The sequence below is a fragment of the Salvelinus fontinalis genome, chromosome 8, assembly GCF_029448725.1.
Source record: "Salvelinus fontinalis isolate EN_2023a chromosome 8, ASM2944872v1, whole genome shotgun sequence".
Classification (NCBI taxonomy): Eukaryota; Metazoa; Chordata; class Actinopteri; order Salmoniformes; family Salmonidae; genus Salvelinus; species Salvelinus fontinalis.
The window spans coordinates 39,487,192-39,509,691 of record NC_074672.1 but is presented as its reverse complement, the minus strand read 5'-3'; the positions used below and the strand labels follow the sequence as shown (position 1 = coordinate 39,509,691).

The 22,500-nt window shown below is 40.5% G+C and overlaps 1 protein-coding gene across 4 annotated transcripts in view; it reads left to right on the top strand.

The window, feature by feature from the left end:
• Positions 1-22,500, top strand: part of cacna2d3a (calcium channel, voltage-dependent, alpha 2/delta subunit 3a) — a 330,804-nt gene that overhangs the window by 83,806 nt on the left and 224,498 nt on the right. For all 4 annotated transcript variants that reach the window (XM_055932451.1, XM_055932450.1, XM_055932448.1 and 1 more), the window contains exons 4-6: positions 481-612; positions 6,952-7,012; positions 7,286-7,436. In XM_055932451.1, the coding sequence (XP_055788426.1) occupies positions 481-612; positions 6,952-7,012; positions 7,286-7,436 (344 nt within the window). The remainder of the gene's footprint in view (positions 1-480; positions 613-6,951; positions 7,013-7,285; positions 7,437-22,500) is intronic.

Sequence of the window (22,500 nt, the reverse complement as noted above, 5' to 3'; positions counted from 1 at the left end):
GATGTACAAATGGTTAAAGTACAAAAGGGCAAATAAATAAGCTTAAATCTGGGTTTTATTTACTCTATGCCTCTATCTCTCTCTCTGCTTCTCTCTCTCTGCCTCTATTTTCTATCCTTTTTTTCTATCATGTTGTGCTCTCATCTCAAATTATCTATCATGTCTTTCTGAATTTCATATTTGACTTTAGATTTCAGCTTTTAGGAATTATGGACAAATTTAAAACAGTACACATTCTGCTACAAAATATTATTTGATGCAGTTTTAGAAACGATATGCTGAATAGGCTCATTCAAACATTCAGAATCCTGTTAATGAAGTCATAGGAGTTACTAACTCTATTACTCTCTCCTCTCCTCTCCTCTCCTCTCCTCTCCTCTCCTCTCCTCTCCTCTCCTCTCCTCTCCTCTCCTCTCCTCTCCTCTCCTCTCCTCTCCCCTCCTCTCCTCTCCTCTCCTCTCCTCTCCTCCTTTCTCTCAGACTCAGCTATAGTAAATGGAGTTTACTGGTCTGAAGCCTTGAATAAAGTGTTTGTGGATAACTTTGAGAGGGACCCATCCCTCATATGGCAGTACTTTGGCAGTGCCAAGGGCTTCTTCAGGCAGTACCCAGGTGAGTGAGAGTGAGAGTAGGAGAGAGAGAGAGAGTGAGAGTGAGAGAGAGAGTGTGTGTGTGTGTGAGAGAGAGAGAGAGAGAGAGAGAGAGAGAGAGAGAGAGAGAGTGTGTGTGTGTGTGTGTGTTTTTTTGTGTGTACGTGTACACACAAACACAGATGTACACAAGCACATACCCACGTATGTCCACACATATGCAGTATGCACACACACAAACAAGCAATGTATTATTTTGTGTGTGTTTGTGTTTGTGTGTGTATATGTGTGTCTGTGTGTGTTTGTAATTAGCTTGGCCAGAGCTGTCTCCCTCAGGCAGAGTGAGGGACAAACAGGGAACGTTTAGTCAAACGGAGTGACAGATGGAGACTGGAGGAGAGGAGAGAGGATAAGAGGAGGGGAGAGAAGGAAAGGAGGAGAGAAGGTGTGGAGGAGGAAAGTGAAGACAGGAGAGGAAAAGAGGAAAGAAGAAGAGGTAGAAAAGCTAGAGGAGAAGAAGAGAGAAGGAAGCAGAGGGGAGGGGAGAGTAAGAGAGGAGAGGAGAAGAAGAGAAGAAAAGAATAGAGAGGAGAGGAGAAGAAGTGAGGAAAAGAATAGAGAGGAGAGGAGAAGAGAGGAGAGGAGAAGAAGAAGAGAGGAGAGGAGAAGAGAAGATGTGAGAGGAGAGGACAGGACGGGAGAGGAGAGGGGAAGATATTAGAGGAGAGGAGAGGAGAGGAGAGGCGAGGAGAGGAGAGGAGAGTAGAGGAGAGGAGAGGAGATTAAAAAAAAGGTGATTAAGGTACATGAGGCTGGCAGGGTGCTCTGTGTTTCAACGCAAATAATTTCTAGCAAATTCAGCTTTGAATTATATTTAAATCCCATCTCTGTGTATCCTCAACTCCATTGTAGAAGCCTATCAATAGACAGATGACAGAAAGGGCTCACTTCCTCTACAGATGTATTGATGTCAGTGTATTTGATTAGTAACTGACTGTACGTTACTATATGTATGTTACTATATGTATGTTACTATATGTGTGTTACTATATGTATGTTAGAATGTGTATGTTACTATATGTATGTTACTATATGTATGTTAGAATGTGTATGTTACTATATGTATGTTACTATATGTATGTTACTATATGTAGGTTACTATATGTATGTTACTATATGTATGTTACTATATGTGTGTTACTATATGCATGTTACTATATGCATGTTATTATATGTATGTTACTATATGTATGTTAGAATGTGTATGTTACTATATGTATGTTACTATATGTATGTTACTATATGTAGGTTACTATATGTATGTTACTATATGTATGTTGCTATATGTATGTTACTATATGTAGGTTACTATATGCATGTTATTATATGTATGTTACTATATGTATGTTAGAATGTGTATGTTACTATATGTATGTTACTATATGTATGTTACTATATGTATGTTACTATATGTATGTTACTATATGTATGTTACTATATGTATGTTACTATATGTAGGTTACTATATGTATGTTACTATATGTATGTTGCTATATGTATGTTACTATATGCATGTTACTATATGCATGTTATTATATGTATGTTACTATATGTATGTTAGAATGTGTATGTTACTATATGTATGTTACTATATGTATGTTACTATATGTACGTTACTATATGTGTGTTACTATATTTATGTTAGAATGTGTATGTTACTATATGTATGTTAGAATGTGTATGTTACTATATGTATGTTACTATATGTATGTTACTATATGTACGTTACTATATGCATCTTACTATATGTATGTTACTATATGTATGTTACTATATGTATGTTAGAATATGTATGTTACTATATGTATGTTACTATATGTATGTTACTATATTTATGTTACTATATGTATGTTACTATATGTATGTTACTATATGTATGTTACTATATGTATGTTACTATATTTATGTTACTATATGTATGTTACTATATATATGTTACTATATGTATGTTACTATATTTATGTTACTATATGTATGTTACTATATGTACAGTTGAAGTCGGAAGTTTACATACACATAGGTTGGAGTCATGAAACTCGTTTTTCTACCGCTCCACAAATTTCTTGTTCACAAACTATAGTTTTGGCAAGTCGGTTAGGACATACTTTGTGCATGACAGAACAAATTTTTCCAACAATTATTTACAGACATATTATTTCATTTATAATTCACTGTATCACAGTTCCAGTGGGTCAGAAGTTTACATACACTAAGTTGACTGTGCCTTTAAACAGCTTGGAAAACTCCAAAAAATAATGTCATGGCTTTAGAAGCTTCTGATAGGCTAATTTACATAATTTGAGTCAATTGGAGGAGTACCTGTGGATGTATTTCAAGGCTTACCTTCAAACTCAGTGCCTCTTTGTTTGACATCATGGGAAAAACTAAAGAAATCAGCCAAGACCTCAGAAAATAAATGATATACTTTCACAAGTCTGGTTCATCATTGGGAGCAATTTCCAAACGCCTGAAGGTACCACATTCATCTGTACAAACAATAGTACGCAAGTATAAACACCATGGGACCAGGCAGCTGTCATACCGCTCAGGAAGGAGACACGTTCTGTTTCCTAGAGATGAATGTACTTTGGTGCGAAAAGTACAAATCAATCCCAGAACAACAGCAAAGGACCTTGTAAAGATGCTGGAGGAAACAGGTACAAAAGTATCTATATCCACAGTAAAACGTGTCCTATATCGACACAACCTGAAATGCGGCTCAGCAAAACGTCCATAAAAAAGCCAGACTACGGGTTGCAACTACAAATGGGGACAAAGATCATACTTTTTTGAGAAATGTCCTCCTGTCTGATGAAACAAAAATAGAACTGCTTGGCCATAATGACCATCGTTATGTTTGGAGGAAAAATGGGGAGGCTTGCAAGCCGAAGAACACCATCCCAACTGTGACGCACGAGGGTGGCAGCATCATGTTGTGGGGGTGCTTTGCTGCAGGAGGGACTGGTGCACTTCACAAAATAGATGGCATCATGAGGCTGGAAATGTATGTGGATATATAGAAGCAACATCTCAAGACATCAGTTGGGAAGTTAAAGCTTGTTCGCAAATGGGTCTTCCAAATGGACAATGACCCCAAACATAGTTCCAAAGTTTTGGCAAAATGGCTTAAGGACAACAGTGGCCATCACAAAGCCCTGACCTCAACATTTGTGGGCAGAACTGAGAAAGCGTGTGCGAGGAAGGAGGCCTACAAACCTGACTCAGTTACACCAGCTCTGTCAGGAGGAATGGGCCAAAATTCACCCAACTTATTGTGGGAAGCTTGTGGAAGGCTACCCGAAACGTTTCACACAGGTTAAATAATTTAAAGGCAATGCTAATTGAGTGTATGTAAACTTCTGACCCACTGGGAATGTGATGAAAGAAATAAAATCTGAAATAAATCATTCTCTCTACTATTATTTTGACATTTCACATTCTTAAAATAAAGTGATGATCCTAACTGACCTAAGACAGGGAATTTTTACTAGGATTAAATGTCAGGAATTGTGAAAAACTGAGTTTAAATGTATTTGGCTAAAGTGTATGTGAACGTCCAACTTCAACTGTATGTATATTACTATATATTGTTACTATATGTATGTTAGAATGTGTATGTTACTATATGTATGTTAGAATGTGTATGTTACTATATGTATCTTACTATATGTATCTTACTATATTTATGTTAGAATGTGTAGGTTACTATATGTATGTTACTATATGTATGTTACTATATGTATGTTACTATATGTATCTTACTATTTGTATCTTACTATATGTACGTTAGTATATGTATGTTACTATATGTATGTTACTATATGTATGTTACTATTTGTATGTTACTATATGTATGTTACTATTTGTATGTTACTATATCTACGTTACTATATGTATGTTACTATATGTATGTTACTATATGTATGTTAGTATATGTATGTTACTATATGTATGTTACTATATGTATGTTACGATATGTATGTTACTATATGTATGTTACGATATGTATGTTACTATATGTATGTTACTATATGTATGTTACTATATGTATGTTACTATATATATGTTACTATATGTATGTTAGAATGTGAAGATTACTATATGTATGTTACTATATGTATGTTACTATATGTATGTTAGAATGTGTATGTTACTATATGTATGTTACGATATGTATGTTACTATATGTATGTTACTATATGTATGTTACTATATGTATGTTACTATATGTACGTTACTATATGTATGTTACGATATGTATGTTACTATATGTATGTTACTATATGTATGTTACTATATGTACGTTACTATATGTATGTTACTATATGTATGTTAGAATGTGTATGTTACTATATGTATGTTACGATATGTATGTTACTATATGCATGTTAGAATGTGTATTTTACTATATGCATGTTACTATATGTATGTTACTATTTGTATGTTACGATATGTATGTTAGAATGTGTATGTTACTATATGTATGTTACTATATGTATGTTACTATATGTATGTTAGAATGTGTATGTTACTATATGTATGTTACGATATGTATGTTATGATATGTGTCACGCTCCTGACCTTATTTCCTTTGTTTAGTCTTTGTTTAGTTGGTCAGGACGTGACCTGGGTGGGCATTCTATGTTTTGTGTTTCTATGTTTGGTTTATTGTTTGGCCTAATATGGTTCTCAATCAGAGGCAGGTGTTTGTCATTGTCTCTGATTGGGAACCATATTAAGGTAGGCTGTTTTTCACTGTTTGTTTGTGGGTGATTGTTCCTGTTCGTGCGTTCATTGTTTTTTCTATGTTCACATGTTCAGGACTGTAGCGTCGTTGGTTTCGTTCTGTGTATTGTTTTGTTCGTTTTGAAGAGTATTCAAATAAATATGGATACATACCACACTGCCATTTGGTCCTCCTCTCTTCCACATTACGACGATCGTTACTATATGTATGTTACTATATGTATGTTACTATATGTATGTTACTATATGTATGTTACTATATGTATGTTACTATATGTATGTTACTATATGTATGTTACTATATGTATGGTACTATATGTATGGTACTATATGTATGTTACTATTTGTATGTTATTATATGTATGTTACTATATGTATGTTACTATATGTATGTTACTATATGTATGTTACTATATGTATGTTACTATATGTATGTTAGAATATGTATGTTACTATATGTATGTTACTATATGTAGGTTACTATATGTACGTTACTATATGTATGTTACTATATGTATGTTACTATATGTATGTTAGAATATGTATGTTACTATATGTATGTTACTATATGTTAGTTACTATATGTACGTTACTATATGTATGTTACTATATGTATGTTACTATATGTACGTTACTATATGTATGTTAGAATATGTATGTTACTATATGTATGTTACTATATGTATGTTACTATATGTACGTTACTATATGTATGTTACTATATGTATGTTACTATATGTATGTTAGAATATGTATGTTACTATATGTACGTTACTATATGTATGTTAGAATATGTATGTTACTATATGTATGTTAGAATATGTATGTTACTATATGTACGTTACTATATGTATGTTACTATATGTATGTTACTATATGTATGTTACTATATGTATGTTAGAATGTGTATGTTACTATATGTATGTTACTATATGTATGTTACTATATGTATGTTAGAATATGTATGTTAGAATATGTATGTTACTATATGTATGTTACTATATGTACGTTACTATATGTATGTTACTATATGTATGTTACTATATGTACGTTACTATATGTATGTTAGAATATGTATGTTACTATATGTATGTTACTATATGTATGTTAGAATATGTATGTTACTATATGTACGTTACTATATGCATGTTAGAATATGTATGTTACTATATGTATGTTACTATATGTATGTTACTATATGTATGGTATTGTATCTATGTTAGAATGTGTATGTTACTATTTGTATGTTACTATATCTATGTTAGAATGTATATGTTACAATTTGTATGTTACTATATGTATGTTACTATATGTATGTTACTTTAAGTATGGTATTGTATCTATGTTAGAATGTGTATGTTACTATTTGTATGTTACTATATGTATGTTAGAATGTGCATGTTACTATATGTATGTTACTTTAAGTATGGTATTGTATCTATGTTAGAATGTGTATGTTACTATTTGTATGTTACTATATGTATGTTTCTATATGTATGGTATTAGTAACTGATGATGGCTCCTCCCCACCTCTCCATGGTCACCGTGGAAACAGGGATCAAATGGAGACCAGATGAACATGGAGTCATTGCTTTCGACTGTCGCAACCGCAAATGGTGAGTGCAGCTTCCTCCCACCACTGTCATTGGACAAGTACACATGTTCTGTTCCCACTGAGACTGTGTGTGTGTGTGTCTGTCACTCTGAGACTCTTCTGATGTCTATGTGTGTGTGTGTGTGTGTGTGTGTGTGTGTGTGTGTGTGTGTGTGTGTGTGTGTGTGTGTGTGTGTGTGTGTGTGTGTGTGTGTGTGTGTGTGTGTGTGTGTGCTTGCCTGTGTGTGTGTGCTTGCCTGTGTGTGTGTGCTTGTGTGCGTGCGTGCGTGTGTAGGTACATCCAGGCAGCCACATCTCCTAAGGATGTAGTGATCTTGGTGGATGTGAGTGGCAGTATGAAGGGCCTGAGGCTGACCATTGCCAGACAGACCGTCTCTTCCATACTGGACACACTGGGGGACGACGACTTCTTCAATGTCATTGCTGTGAGTCGTGTGTGTGTGTGTAGAGTCATACTCACAAACATTAGTAGAAGTCTATAACAGTCCATGTTATTAACTCTCTCACACACACGTGCTCGCATGAGCACACACACACACACACACACACACACACACACACACACACACACACACACACACACACACACACACACACACACACACACACACACACACACACACACACACACACACACACACACACACACACACACACACACACACACACACACACACACACACACACACACACACAGAGCACACACACACACACCATTCTCCTGAGATCAGAGGAAATACTGGAACGAAGCAGCTCTTTCCCCTGTCATGCTCTCGGATTTGAATTGCAAAATAGGACGTTGTGATTGGAACCTGCCCCCGGCTCTGAAATCATTGTTATCATATCTTAGTCGCATGATTTTTCATCAGTAATGTGTGTGTGCGTGCATGTGCATGTGCATGAATATTTACGTGCGTGCATGTTTTCATTGCTTAGTCTGATAATATTCTACATCAGACGTTGCCAGACTTCTGTCTGATTCATACCAGCAGAAAAGTCTTTGTTAGTTTTGTGATTTCATTTGATGTCATAATCATATTAGCTGACTGAAATGTCCCTCTGCCAGCTGAGAGTAGGTTATGGGACAGTCAACCCTCTGTCAGCTGAGAGTAGGTTATGGGACAGTCAACCCTCTGTCAGCTGAGAGTAGGTTATGGGACAGTCAACCCTCTGTCAGCTGAGAGTAGGTTATGGGACAGTCAACCCTCTGTCAGCTGAGAGTAGGTTGTGGGACAGTCAACCCTCTGTCAGCTGAGAGTAGGTTATGGGACAGTCAACCCTCTGTCAGCTGAGAGTAGGTTGTGGGACAGTCAACGCTCTGTCAGCTGAGAGTAGGTTATGGGACAGTCAACCCTCTGTCAGCTGAGAGTAGGTTATGGGACAGTCAACCCTCTGTCAGCTGAGAGTAGGTTGTGGGACAGTCAACCCTCTGTCAGCTGAGAGTAGGTTATGGGACAGTCAACCCTCTGTCAGCTGAGAGTAGGTTGTGGGACAGTCAACGCTCTGTCAGCTGAGAGTAGGTTGTGGGACAGTCAACCCTCTGTCAGCTGAGAGTAGGTTATGGGACAGTCAACCCTCTGTCAGCTGAGAGTAGGTTATGGGACAGTCAACCCTCTGTCAGCTGAGAGTAGGTTGTGGGACAGTCAACCCTCTGCCAGCTGAGAGTAGGTTGTGGGACAGTCAAGTAGAAACATCATGTTTAACTCCATAATATTCATCACAGACAGTTTGACGGTGTTTGTGTGATTATGAAGGTAGACATTGTCATATTTGAGACAAGAATACATTTTATGAGCACAGGGATAAAATACTGCATGTGCACACACACACGTGCGCACACGCACACATACACACATACACGCACGCACATTCACACACACACACACACACACAGATCAGAATGAAACATGGGGCTCGAGAGAAAGACACATCCTTCTCTTGTTGACTTTGAAGTCTAATTTGTAGTCATGCATTAAATGATGAGTATTATCAGAGAGCGGCAGGCAGTGTGTGTGTGTGTGTGTGAGTGTGTGTGTGTGCGTGTGGTGCTTTACTGGGGAATCAGAAATATTGCGTTGCACAGAGCAAGGAGCGGTGTATTAAACAAAGTGAATTATTATTATCAGGGATAGAGGGATAGGACATAGACTCAGCAAAAAAATAAAATAAAAAAATATATTCAGGACCCTGTCTTTCAAAGACAATTCGTAAAAATCCAAATAACTTCACAGATCTTCATTGTAAAGGTGAACACTGTTTCCCATGCTGTTCAATGAACCATTAACAATTAATGAACATGCACCTGTGGAACAGTCATTAAGACACTAACAGCTTACAGATGGTAGGCAATTAAGGTCAGAGTTATGAAAACTTAGGACACTAAAGAGGTATTTTTACTGACTCTGAAAAACACCAAAAGAAAGATGCCCAGGGTCCCTGCTCATCTGCGTGAATGTGCCTTAGGCATGCTGCAAGGAGGCATGAGGACTGCAGATGTGGCCATATAAATTGCCATGTCCGTACTGTGAGACGCCTAAGACAGCGCTACAAGGAGACAGGACGGACAGCTGATCGTCCTCGCAGTGGCAGACCACGTGCAATAACACCTGCACAGGATCGGTACATCTAAACATCACACCTGCGGGACAGGTACAGGATGGCAAGAACAACTGCCCTAGTTACACCAGGGACGCACAATCCCTCCATCAGTGCTGAGACTGTCCGCAATAGGCTGAGAGAGGCTGGACTGAGGGCTTGTAGGCCTGTTGTAAGGCAGGTCCTCACCAGACATCACCGGCAACAGCGTTGCCTATGGGCACAAAGTTTTGTCTCACCAGGGGTGATGGTCAGATTCTCGTTTATCGTCAAAGGAATGAGCATTATACTGAGACCTGTACTCTGGAGCGGGATCGATTTGGAGGTAGAGGGTCTGACATGGTCTGTGGCGGTGTGTCACAGCATCATCGGACTGAGCTTGTTGTCATTGCAGGCAATCTCAACGCTGTGCGTTACAGGGAAGACACCCTCCTCCCTCATGTGGTACCCTTTATGCAGGCTCATCCTAACATGACCCTCCAGCATGACAATGCCACCAGCCATACTGCTCGTTCTGTGCATGATTTCCTGCAAGACAGGAATGTCAGTGTTCTGCCATGGCCAGCGAAGAGTCCGAATCTCAATCCCATTGAGCACGTCTGGGACCTGTTGGATCGGAGGGTGAGGGCTAGGGCCATTCCCCCCAGAAATGTGAACTTGCTGGTGCCTTGGTGGAAGAGTGGGGTAACATCTCACAGCAAGATCTGGCAAATCTGGTGCAGTCCATGAGGAGGAGATGCACTGCATTACTTAATGCAGCTGGTGGCCACACTAGATACGGACTGTCACTTTTGATTTTGAACCCCCTTTGTTCAGGGACACATTATTCCATTTCTGTTAATCACAAGTCTATGGAACTTGTTCATTTTATGTCTCAGTTGTTGAATCTTGTTATGTTCTGTTACGCACACCTCTTGGAGGAGGGAACACAACACCATGCTACACTCAACTCCCCATGGAGTGAAAGAGGTATCTGATTGTAGGTGCGGGTAAGGATGACAGAGGCAGAGAATATTACCATTTACTGGGAATTTATTTCCAGGTACGTTTGTCTCTATACCCTGTAATATGACATGCAAGCCACAATACGTTTCAGGGGACCAGGGTAAAGCATCAGTAACGATTACTGACTGTGCCGCGCCGGTGTCTCGTAGGATTTGTATGGGCTTTTGATCAGCTTGTTCTCCAGTTAAGGTTTTTTTGTGGCTCCTGAAGCGCTGCCTATAAGCTACAGGAACAACACAGTTGTTTTAACTATATTATACTGTAAACTGTCTTCCAGGGAGAGAGCAGCTACAACTTCCTGGGCTTTCACAGACAATTTATATTGCAACAGGAGCAGCCAAACCTCAAGTAGCCAATGCAGTGCAGTGGCCACACGCTCAAATGCAGAGAAATAGGAATCAACTTCCGACTCCCGGAATGGAGGGACTAAAGCAATATTTTTACACACGTCGAAGTGGGCTTGATGACAGGCAGGTTGTGGAGTCGCACTGGGCCAGTGTCTAGATCCAGTTGTCGGATCCTCACCTCCTTGTCGATTTTCATTTTCCTAATTTCTAAATCAAACTTCATCTGTCTCTCTCTTTATCTTTTTGCTCCATTTCCAAACGGGCCAGCCTCACCTTCAGCCTTGCAGTCCCGTCTGAATGACCTGAAGCAGAAGATAAAGGGTTGAATCGGGGCAATGTAAAGGGGGTACGAGCAACTCCTTCCTCCATGCCGTCCTCCGACTTGGCATCGGAAGGTCTACCCGTCTCCTCTCCTGAAGCCTCCCTCTCAACTTTCAACAAGAAAATTCATTTTCTCACTAAATCCTCCCTGACTGGCACCAAAAGCTAAGCCTCTAGGGCTTTCTCAGGGACGAAGAGTCCATAATGGTCAGCTACAGCGCAAAGGTCTACTTTCCGCAACCCCACCAACCGATCAACAGAGGGCGCTTCAATAAACCGGGAGACGGCTGAGGCAGCCATTTTGTACAGAGCAGCCTACTGAACACACATAAACTAAACAAGTCACCCAAACTCACAACCTACCACCACACCTCAATAACCAATCACAGAGAGCTCAGAGCAGCAGGGTCCGGTGTGTTTAAAGATCCTGGATGAGCCCCCATTATGTTACGTACGCCTGATGGAGGGAACACAACACGCTGCTACACTCCACTCCCCGTTGAGGTAAAGAGGTATGTGACTGTAGGTGGAGGTAAAGAGGTATGTGATTGTAGGTGGAGGTAAAGAGGTATGTGACTGTAGGTGGAGGTAAAGAGGTATGTGACTGTAGGTGGAGGTAAAGAGGTATGTGACTGTAGGTGGAGGTAAAGAGGTATGTGACTGTAGGTGGAGGTAAAGAGGTATGTGACTGTAGGTGGAGTGAAAGAGGTATGTGATTGTAGGTGGAGGTAAAGAGGTATGTGACTGTAGGTGGAGGTAAAGAGGTATGTGATTGTAGGTGGAGGTAAAGAGGTATGTGACTGTAGGTGGAGGTAAAGAGGTATGTGACTGTAGGTGGAGGTAAAGAGGTATGTGACTGTAGGTAGAGTGAAAGAGGTATGTGATTGTAGGTGCAGGTAAAGAGGTATGTGACTGTAGGTGGAGGTAAAGAGGTATGTGATTGTAGGTGGAGGTAAAGAGGTATGTGACTGTAGGTGGAGTGAAAGAGGTATGTGACTGTAGGTGGAGGTAAAGAGGTATGTGATTGTAGGTGGAGGTAAAGAGGTATGTGACTGTAGGTGGAGTGAAAGAGGTATGTGATTGTAGGTGGAGGTAAAGAGGTATGTGACTGTAGGTGGAGGTAAAGAGGTATGTGATTGTAGGTGGAGGTAAAGAGGTATGTGACTGTAGGTGGAGTGAAAGAGGTATGTGACTGTAGGTGGAGTGAAAGAGGTATGTGATTGTAGGTGGAGGTAAAGAGGTATGTGACTGTAGGTGGAGGTAAAGAGGTATGTGACTGTAGGTGGAGTGAAAGAGGTATGTGATTGTAGGTGGAGGTAAAGAGGTATGTGACTGTAGGTGGAGGTAAAGAGGTATGTGACTGTAGGTGGAGGTAAAGAGGTATGTCATTGTAGGTGGAGGTAAAGAGGTATGTGACTGTAGTTGGAGTGAAAGAGGTATGTGATTGTAGGTGGAGGTAAAGAGGTATGTGATTGTAGGTGGAGGTAAAGAGGTATGTGATTGTAGGTGGAGTGAAAGAGGTATGTGACTGTAGGTGGAGGTAAAGAGGTATGTGATTGTAGGTGGAGTGAAAGAGGTATGTGATTGTAGGTGGAGTGAAAGAGGTATGTGACTGTAGGTGGAGGTAAAGAGGTATGTGATTGTAGGTGGAGGTAAAGAGGTATGTGACTGTAGGTGGAGGTAAAGAGGTATGTGATTGTAGGTGCGGGTAAGGATGACAGAGGCAGAGAATATTACCGTTTACTGTGAATTTATTTCCTTAACACGGTAATGTGGGGAAAAGGGTCTGGACGGAATCAAAGCAAAGAAAGTAAAAGTTAAAGAGTCCCCTCTCCTACCTTACCTGCCTACCCACTACTTATCTAACCTTAACGCCACCTGGCACGCTAACCAAACTACAGGGTCTTACCTAGTGTGCATAGGTGGGGTACATGCTACGGGTATATGTATGCCCACAGTCCTCTTGCCTAAGCACTCCCAAGGTGCATTCCCCTTCCCCCCTGGGAACAAATTAAACAGAATATCACAAACAATTTCAATAATCAAAACACAGTCCTTTTGACATTAAAATTCCTCAGCAGGACCGGCTACAAAATACTTCACAAAAACTGTCTGCACAACAACCAACACACGACATCAAAGAAGTTCTCTCTCCTAACAAAGGAACACTGGCTTTTATCCAGCTGCAGAAGGAGTTTGTAATTGCCGACAGCTGTATCCCCTAACGAGAGGGTGGGATCAGAGTTCCAATCTGCCATGGGGCCGACCAATCACCTGCTTGGGGGAATCCAGGAAGCCATTTCCTGAAAAACACACATAAACACTTACAAACCCACAACAACACAGAAACTGGGGAACGTAACATGTTCATACAAATATGTACACATGTTAAAACCTCTACCGAGTACCTAACCCGGATTCGGGAGCACCCCCCACCCCCCCCCCACACTGATTAGCATCGCTAGCATAGCGTCACAATTAAATAGTAGCATCTAAATATCATTAAATCACAAGTCCAAGACACCCAATGAAAGACACAGATCTTGTGAATAAAGCCACCATTTCAGATTTTTAAAATGTTTTACAGGGAAGACACAATATGTAAATCTATTAGCTAAACACGTTAGCAAAAGACACCATTTTTTTACTCCAACAGTTTTTTCCTGCGTCAGTAGCTATCACTAATTCGACTAAATGAAAATATATATAGCCACTAACCAACAAACAAATTCATAAGATGACAGTCTGATAACATATTTATGGTATAGCATAGTTTTTTTTTTTTAAATGTGCATTTTTCAGGTATAAATCACAGTTCTACATTGCAGCTGCAATCTGATATAGTGCTGATGCAGCCAGAACAATTACAGAGACCAACTTCATATAACTAATTACTTGTCTTAAAACATTTCAGAAAAAATACACAGCGTACAGATATTGAAAGCCCAACATCTGGTGAATCCAAACAATATTTCAGATTTATTAAATGTTTTATAGCGAAAACAAAATGTAGCGCTAAATTAGCATAGCCACGCCAGCCAGAACCAGCTGGGCGCGCCCGACCAGTTCACATGCACGACAGATATATGAAATAACATCGTAAATTGGGTCTTACTATTGCTGATCTTTCATCAGAATGTTGATAAAGGTGTCCTTAGTCCTGATGAGTCGTTCAATCCATTCACAATGGCAACTTTCCCTCTTCATTTAGCGTAGGTACTGGTCGACTAGCACGGTTCTGTCCAAAGTTAAAAAACTCACAGAACGGAACACGGCAAAACTCCCGAAAAAATTCAAATAATCTGATTAAACTATATTGAAAAAACATACATTAAGATGATATGGTCACATGTATCAAACAAACTTCGAGACGGAGATAGTTTTCATCCGTAACGGCAGCATAACAAAAGACAATTGCACCTCTAAAACGCGCGTTTCAGAAAACCGGAAGTTGTCGGTCACGCTAAAGAAATAGGTCTTGTTTCACGTCAGTACAAGATAAACAAAAAATTTCTCCTCTGACGTCTTCCTGACACCCAGAGGAAGACGAATGAAGTGTGTTTCGGGTCATAGGTGGCGTGACCATATATAGGCAGAGCGTTGAAGCGAGCATACACATCTTGCAATCTTCTTCTTGCTCAGGGAAAGTGCTGTCAAATGACTTGTGTTTCACTCAGAGACAAAATTGAAACGGTTTTAGAAACCATAGCTTGTTTTCTATCCAATGGTATATGGTTATATGCATATAGTAACAGCAATAATTGAATAAGAGGCAGTTTAATCTGTAGAGGCAATTATGCTAATGCGAAAACAGCACCCCCTGTATTCTCAAGAAGTTAAGTTTTCTGAAAATAAACGCAGTTGACAGTGACAGGACATTTATTTTTACATACAGTTGAAGTTAGAAGTTCACATACACAATAGCAAAATTCCCTCCCTTATGTAAGTTAGGATCAACACCTTATTTTAAGAATGTGAAATGTCAGTATAATAGTAGAGAGAATGATTTATTTCAGATTTTATTTATTTCATCACATTCCCAGTGGGTCAGAAGTTTACATACACTCAAATAATATTTGGTAGCATTGCCTTTAAATCGTTTAACTTGGGTCAAACGTTTCGGGTAGGCTTCCACAAGCTTCCCACAATAATTTGGGTGTATTTTGTCCCATTCCTCATGACAGAGCTGGTGTAACTGAGTCAGGTTTGTAGGCCTCCTTGCTTGCACACGCTTTTTCAGTTCTGCCAACAAATTTTCCATGGGATTGAGTTCAGGGATTTGTGATGGCCACTCCAATACCTTGACTTTGTTGTCCTTAAGCCATTTTGCCATAACTTTGGAAGTATGATTGGGGTCATTGTCCATTTGGAAGACCCATTTGCGACCAAGCTATAACTTCCTGACTGATGTCTTGAGATGTTGCTTCAATATATCCACATAAATTTCCACCCTCATAATGCCATCTAATTTGTGAAGTGCACCAGTCTCTCCTGCAGCAAAGCACCGTCACAACATGATGCTGCCACCCCCGTGCTTCACGGTTGGGATGGTGTTCTTCGGCTTGCAAGCTTCCCCCTTTTTGCTCTAAACATAACGATAACATAACTATGGTCATTATGGCCAAACAGTTCTATTTTTGTTTCATCAGACCAGAAGACATTTCTCCAAAAAGTACGATATTTGTCCCCATTTGCAGTTGCAAACCGTAGCCTGGCTTTTATATGGCGGTTTTGGAGCAGTGGCTTCGTCCTTGCTGAGCGACCTTTCAGGTTATGTCGATATAGGACTCGTTTTACTGTGGATATAGATACTTTAGTACCTGTTTCCTCCAGCATCTTTACAATGTCCTTTGCTTTTGTTCTGGGATTGATTTGCACTTTTCGCACCAAAGTACGTTCATCTCTAGGAGACAGAACGCGTCTCCGTTCTGAGCATTTGACGGCTGTGTGGTCCCATGGTGTTCATACTTGCGTACTATTGTTTGTACAGATGAACATGGTACCTTCAGGCGTTTGGAAATTGCTCCCAAGGATTAATCAAACTTGTTGAGGTTTACAATTATTTTTCTGAGGTCTTGGATGATTTCTTTTGATTTTCCATGATGTCAAGCAAAGAGGCACTGAGTTTGAAGTTAGGCCTTGAAATACATACACAGGTACACCTCCAATTGACTCAAATGATGTCAATTAGCCTATCAGAACTTCTAAAGCCATGACATTATTTTCTGGAATTTTCCAAGCTGTTTAAAGGCACAGTCAACTTAGTATATGTAAACTTCTGACCCACTGGAATTGTGATACAGTGAATTATAAGTGAAATAATCTGTCTGTAAACATTTTTTGGAAAAATGACTTGTGTCATGCACAAAGTAGAAGTCCTAACCTACATGCCAAAACTATAGTTTGTTAACAAGAAATGTGTGGAGTGGTTGAAAACGAGTTTTCATGACTCCAACCTAAGTGTATGTAAACTTCTGACTTCAACTGTGCATACACATATACACACACACACACACACACACATATCAAATCAAATCAAGTGTTATTTGTCACATCACCGAACAGGTGTAGACCTTAAAGTAAAATACTTACTTACAAGCCCTTAACCAACAATGCAGTTAAAAAAAATATGAATAAGAAATAAAAGTAACAAGTAGTTAAAGAGCAGCAGTAAAATAACAATAGCGAGACTATATACAAGGGGGTACCGGTACAGAGTGTGGTGGAATTATTGTAATCAAAAGGAAAGACATTTTAAATGTTTTCAAAAGAATTAAACTTTATTATTTAATTAGTGCAGTAATGGAGCTGGAGGTGATCACCCCTGGAGGGAGGTGATCACTGAGAAATCAACCAGCTGGTCGGTAATCACCCCTGGAGGTGATCACTGAGAACTCAACCAGCTGGTCGGTAATCACCCCTGGAGGTGACCACTGAGAACTCAACCAGCTGGTCGGTAATCACCCCTGGAGGTGACCACTGAGAACTCAACCAGTTGGTTGGTAATCACCCCTGGAGGTGATCACTGAGAACTCAACCAGCTGGTAGGTAATCACCCTGGAGGTGATCACTGAGAACTCAACCAGTTGGTCGGTAATCACCCCTGGAGGTGATATCTGAGAACTCAACCAGTTGGTTGGTAATCACCCCTGGAGGTGATCACTGAGAACTCAACCAGCTGGTCGGTAATCACCCCTGGAGGTGATATCTGAGAACTCAACCAGCTGGTTTGAGCCAGAGCATTTTATAGCAAAGTCCATCCTCCTTCAGTCTACATAACACACAACAGATGTATGGAACGGGTCACAAGGTTAGGATTTGTATGAAATATACTTATTATTCACAGCAGACAGTATCTGCTGTTAAAACAGTTTTCATTGTGTAGAGACCAGTGTCTTGCCCCCCAACTCCATACTGGAGCCATGTCTCCCTGGTACAGTATAGAACAGAAACATTAACTCATGCTCTGGAATGTGGTATCCCTAAAGATATCATAAATCTCCTGTCAGTGTTATCTCCCAGAGGCCCACTTTCAGTTCACACACACACAATAGAGAGTTAAAAGAACCTTCTATTCTGATGCATAAAACAACCATTTGATGCAATAATAGTATTATAACGAAATCGTGTAATTTCCACCACAACAGTCAATGAGAGGAGGCTAGACACAGGGTGTACCAGTACAGAGTCAATGTGTGGAGGCTATATACAGGGGGTACCGGCACAGAGTCAATGTGTGGAGGCTATACACAGGGGGTACAGAGTCAATGTGCAGGGGCACCGGTAGTCAAGGTAATTGAGGTGGTATATACATGTGGGTAGAGTTGTTAAGGGGTACAGAGTCAATGTGCAGGGGCACCGGTATTCGAGGTAATTGAGGTGATATATACATGTGGGTAGAGTTATTAAACTGACATAAGCACTTATGCAAGTGACTTATGCATAGACTTATGCATGGGGCGGTAGGTAGCCTAGTGGTTAGAGCATTGGACTAGTAACCGAAAGGTTGCAAGATCAAAACCCTGAGTCGAAAAGGTAAGAATCTGTCGTTCTGCACCTGAACAAGGCATTTAACTTCTTTGGGCTGCAAGCCCGAAGCCGGGCACAATATGACAACAGCCACTTCAAGTGCAGGGCGCGAAATTCAAAATATATTTTTTAGAAATATTTAACTTTCACACATTAATAACAAGTCCAATACAGCATATGAAAGATAAACATCTTGTGAATCCAGCCAACATGTCCGATTTTTAAAATGTTTTACAGCGAAAACACCACATATATTTATGTTAGCTCACCACCAAATACAAAAAAGGACAGACATTTTTCACAGCACAGGTAGCATGCACAAAGCCAACCTAACTAACCAAGAACCAACCAAACTAACCAAGACACAACTTCATCAGATGACAGTCTTATAACATGTTATACAATAAATCTATGTTTTGTTTGAAAAATGTGCATATTTGAGGTATAAATCAGTTTTACATTGCAGCTACCATCACAGCTACCGTCACAAATAGGACCGAAGCAGCCAGAGTAATTACAGACACCAACGTCAAATACCTAAATACTCATCATAAAACATTTCATCATAAACTCATCATAAACAGCAAATTAAAGACAAACATCTTGTGAATCCAGCCAATATTTCTGATTTTTTAAGTGTTTTACAGCGAAAACACAATATAGCATTATATTAGCTTACTACAATAGCCTACCACAATACCGCATTCATTCATCAAGGCACGTTAGCGATAGCAATAGGCACGTTAGCGATAGCGAATAAACCAGCAAAAGATATATAATTTTTGACTAACCTTGATAAGCTTCATCAGATGACAGTCCTATAACATCAGGTTATACATACACTTATGTTTTGTTCGAAAATGTGCATATTTAGAGCTGAAATCAGTGGTTATACACTGTGCTAACGTAGCATCTTTTTCCCAGAATGTGCGAATATTTTTATGACACTCAAACTATTCTGACCAAATAACTATACATAAACGTTACTAAAAAATACATGTTATATAGGAAATGATAGATACACTAGTTCTTAAGGCAATCACCGTGTTAGAATTCTAAAAATAACTTCATTACGACATCCAGCTTAGTTATAGCGAGAGAGTGCCCAAACTCTGGGCACAAACTACTAGTACAACATGTTCGACAGATATATGAAATAGCATCATAAAATGGATCCTACTTTTGACGATCTTTCATCAGAATGTTGTATAAGGGGTCCTTTGTCGGGAACAATCGTTGTTTGGATTTAGAATGTCCTCTTCTCCAGTCAGTTAGCACGGAAAGCTAGCAAAGTGGCGCGAAGCTCTCCTTCGTGAACAAACGCAGACAAAGCAACACGCCTAACGTCCCGAAAAAATTTCAATAATCTAATAAAACTATATTGAAAAAACATACTTTACGATGATATTGTCACATGTATCAAATAAAATCAAAGCCGAAGATATTAGTCATCTATTACGACAGCTGTACAGAAGGCAAAACCAGGTCCCTTCACGCGCTCTCCAGAAAACAGGAAACTGGTGACACGTCATACAAAGAGCTTTTGTTCGACCCCAGATCAAGTTATACACTCCATTTCTTCTCTCACTGACTGTCGACATCTAGTGGAAGACGTATGAAGTGCATGTATACTGATATATATCAAGGACATTTATAGGCAGGCCCTAGAACAGAGCATCGATTTCAGATTTTCCACTTCCTGTCAGGAAGTTTGCTGCAAAATGAGTTCTGTTTTACTCACATATATAATTCAAACGGTTTTAGAAACTAGAGAGTGTTTTCTATCCAATAGTAATAATAATATGCATATTGTACGAGCAAGAATTGAGTACGAGGCCGTTTGAAATGGGCACCTTTTATCCGGCTACTCGATACTGCCCCTGCAGCCCAAACAGGTTAACCCACTGTTCCTAGGCCATCATAGAAAATTAGAATTTGTTCTTCACTGACTTGCCTAGTAAAATAAATATTTAATAAGAGAGAGTAGCAGCAGTGTAAAAGGGGTGGGGGTAGCCATTTGATTAGATGTTCAGTAGTCTTATGGCTTGGGGGTAGAAGCTTGTTAGAAGCCTCTTGGACCTAGACTTTGCGCTCTGGTACCGCTTGCCGTGCGGTAACAGAGAGAACAGTCTATGATTAGGGTGGCTGGAGTCTTTGACAATTTTTAGGGCCTTCGTCTGACACCGTCTGGAATAGAGGTCCTGGATGGCAGGAAGCTTGGCACCAGTGATGTACTGGGCAGTACACACTACCCTCTGTAGCGCCTTCCGGTTGGAGGCCTAGCAGTTGCCATACCAGGCAGTGAAGAAACCAGTCAGGATGCTCTCGATGTTGCAGCTGTAGAACTTTTTGAGGATCTGAGGACCCATACCAAATCTTTTCAGTCTCCTGAGGGGGAATAGGTTTTGTCATGCCCTCTTCACGACTGTCTTGGTGTGCTTGGACCATGTTATATTGTTGGTGATGTGGACATCAAGAAACTTGAAGCTCTCAACCTGCTCCACTACAGCTATGTCGATGAGAATGGGGACGTGCTCGGTCCTACTTTTCTTGTGGTCCACAATCATCTCCTTTGTCTTGATCACGTTGAGGGAGAGGTTGTTGTCCTGGCACCACATGGCCAGGTTTCTGACCTCCTCCCTATATGATGTCTCGTCTTTGTCGGTGATCAGACCTATCACTGTTGTGTCATCGGCAAACTTAATGATGGTGTTGGAGTCGTGCCTGGCCATACAGTCATGAGTGAACAGCGAGTACAGGAGGAGACTGAGCACGCACACCTAAGGGACCCCAGTGTTAAGGATTAATGTGGTGGATATGTTGTTACCCACCCTTACCACCTGGGGTAGGCCCGTCAGGAAGTGCAGGAACCAGTTGCAGAGGGAGGTGTTTTGTCCCAGGGTCCTTAGCCTAGTGATGATCTTTGAGGGCACTATGGTGTTGAACGCTGAGCTGTAGTCAATGAATAGCATTCTCACAGGTGTTCCTTTTGTCCAGGTGTGAAAGGGCAGTGTGGAGTGCAATAGAGATTGCATCATCTGTGGATCTGTTGGGGCGGTATGCAAATTGAAGTGTGTCTAGGGTTTCTGGGATGATGGTGTTGATGTGAGCCTTTCAAAGCACTTCATGCCTACAGACATGACTGCTACGGGTCGGTAGTCATTTAGGCAGGTTACCTTAGTGTTCGTGGGCACAGGCACTGTGTTGGCCAGCTTAAACCATGTTGGTATTACAGACTCAGATAGGGAAAGGTTGAAAATGTCAGTGAAGACACTTGTCAGTTGGTCAGCGTATGCTCGGAGTACACGTCCTGGTAATCCATCTGGCCCTGCGGCCTTGTGAATATTGACCTGTTTAAAGGTCTTACTCACACCGGCTGCGGAGAGCGTGATCACACAGTCATCTGGAACAGCTGGTGGTCTCATGCATATTTCAGTGTTACTTTCCTTGAAGCAACATTAGAAGTAATTTAGCTTGTCTGGTAGGCTCGTGTCACTGGGCAGCTCTCAGCTCTCGGCCTTGCCACATCCGACGAGAGTCGGAGCCGGTGTAGTATGATTTGATCTTAATCATGTATTGACGCTTGCCTGTTTGATGGTTCGTCGGAGGGCATAGCGGGATTTCTTGTAAGCTTCTGGGTTAGAGTCCCGCTCCTTGAAAGAGGCAGCTCTACCCCTTAGCTCAGTGCTGATGTTGCCTGTAATCCATGGCATCTGGTTGGGGAATGTAGTCACTGTGGAGACGACGTCCTCGATGCACTTATTGATGAAGCCAGTGACTGATGTGGTGCACTCCTTAATGCCATCGGAAGAATTCCGGAACATATTCCAGTCTGTGCTAGCAAAACAGTCCTGTAGCTTAGCATCAGCTTCATCTGACCACTTTTTTATTGGCCGAGTCACTGGTGCTTCCTGCTTTCATTTGTGCTTGTAAGCAGGAATCAGGAGGAAAGAATTATGGTCAGATTTGCCAAATGGAGGGCAAGGGAGAGCTTTGTACGTGTCTCTATGTGTGGAGTAAAGGTGGTCTAGAATTCTCTCCCTCTGGTTGCACATTTAAAATGCTGATAGAAATTAGGTAAAACAGATTTAAGTTTCCCTGCATTAAAGTCCCCGGCCTCTAGGAGCGCCGCCTCTGGATGAGCGTTTTCCTGTTTGCTTATGGCCATATACAGCTCATTGAGTGTGGTTTT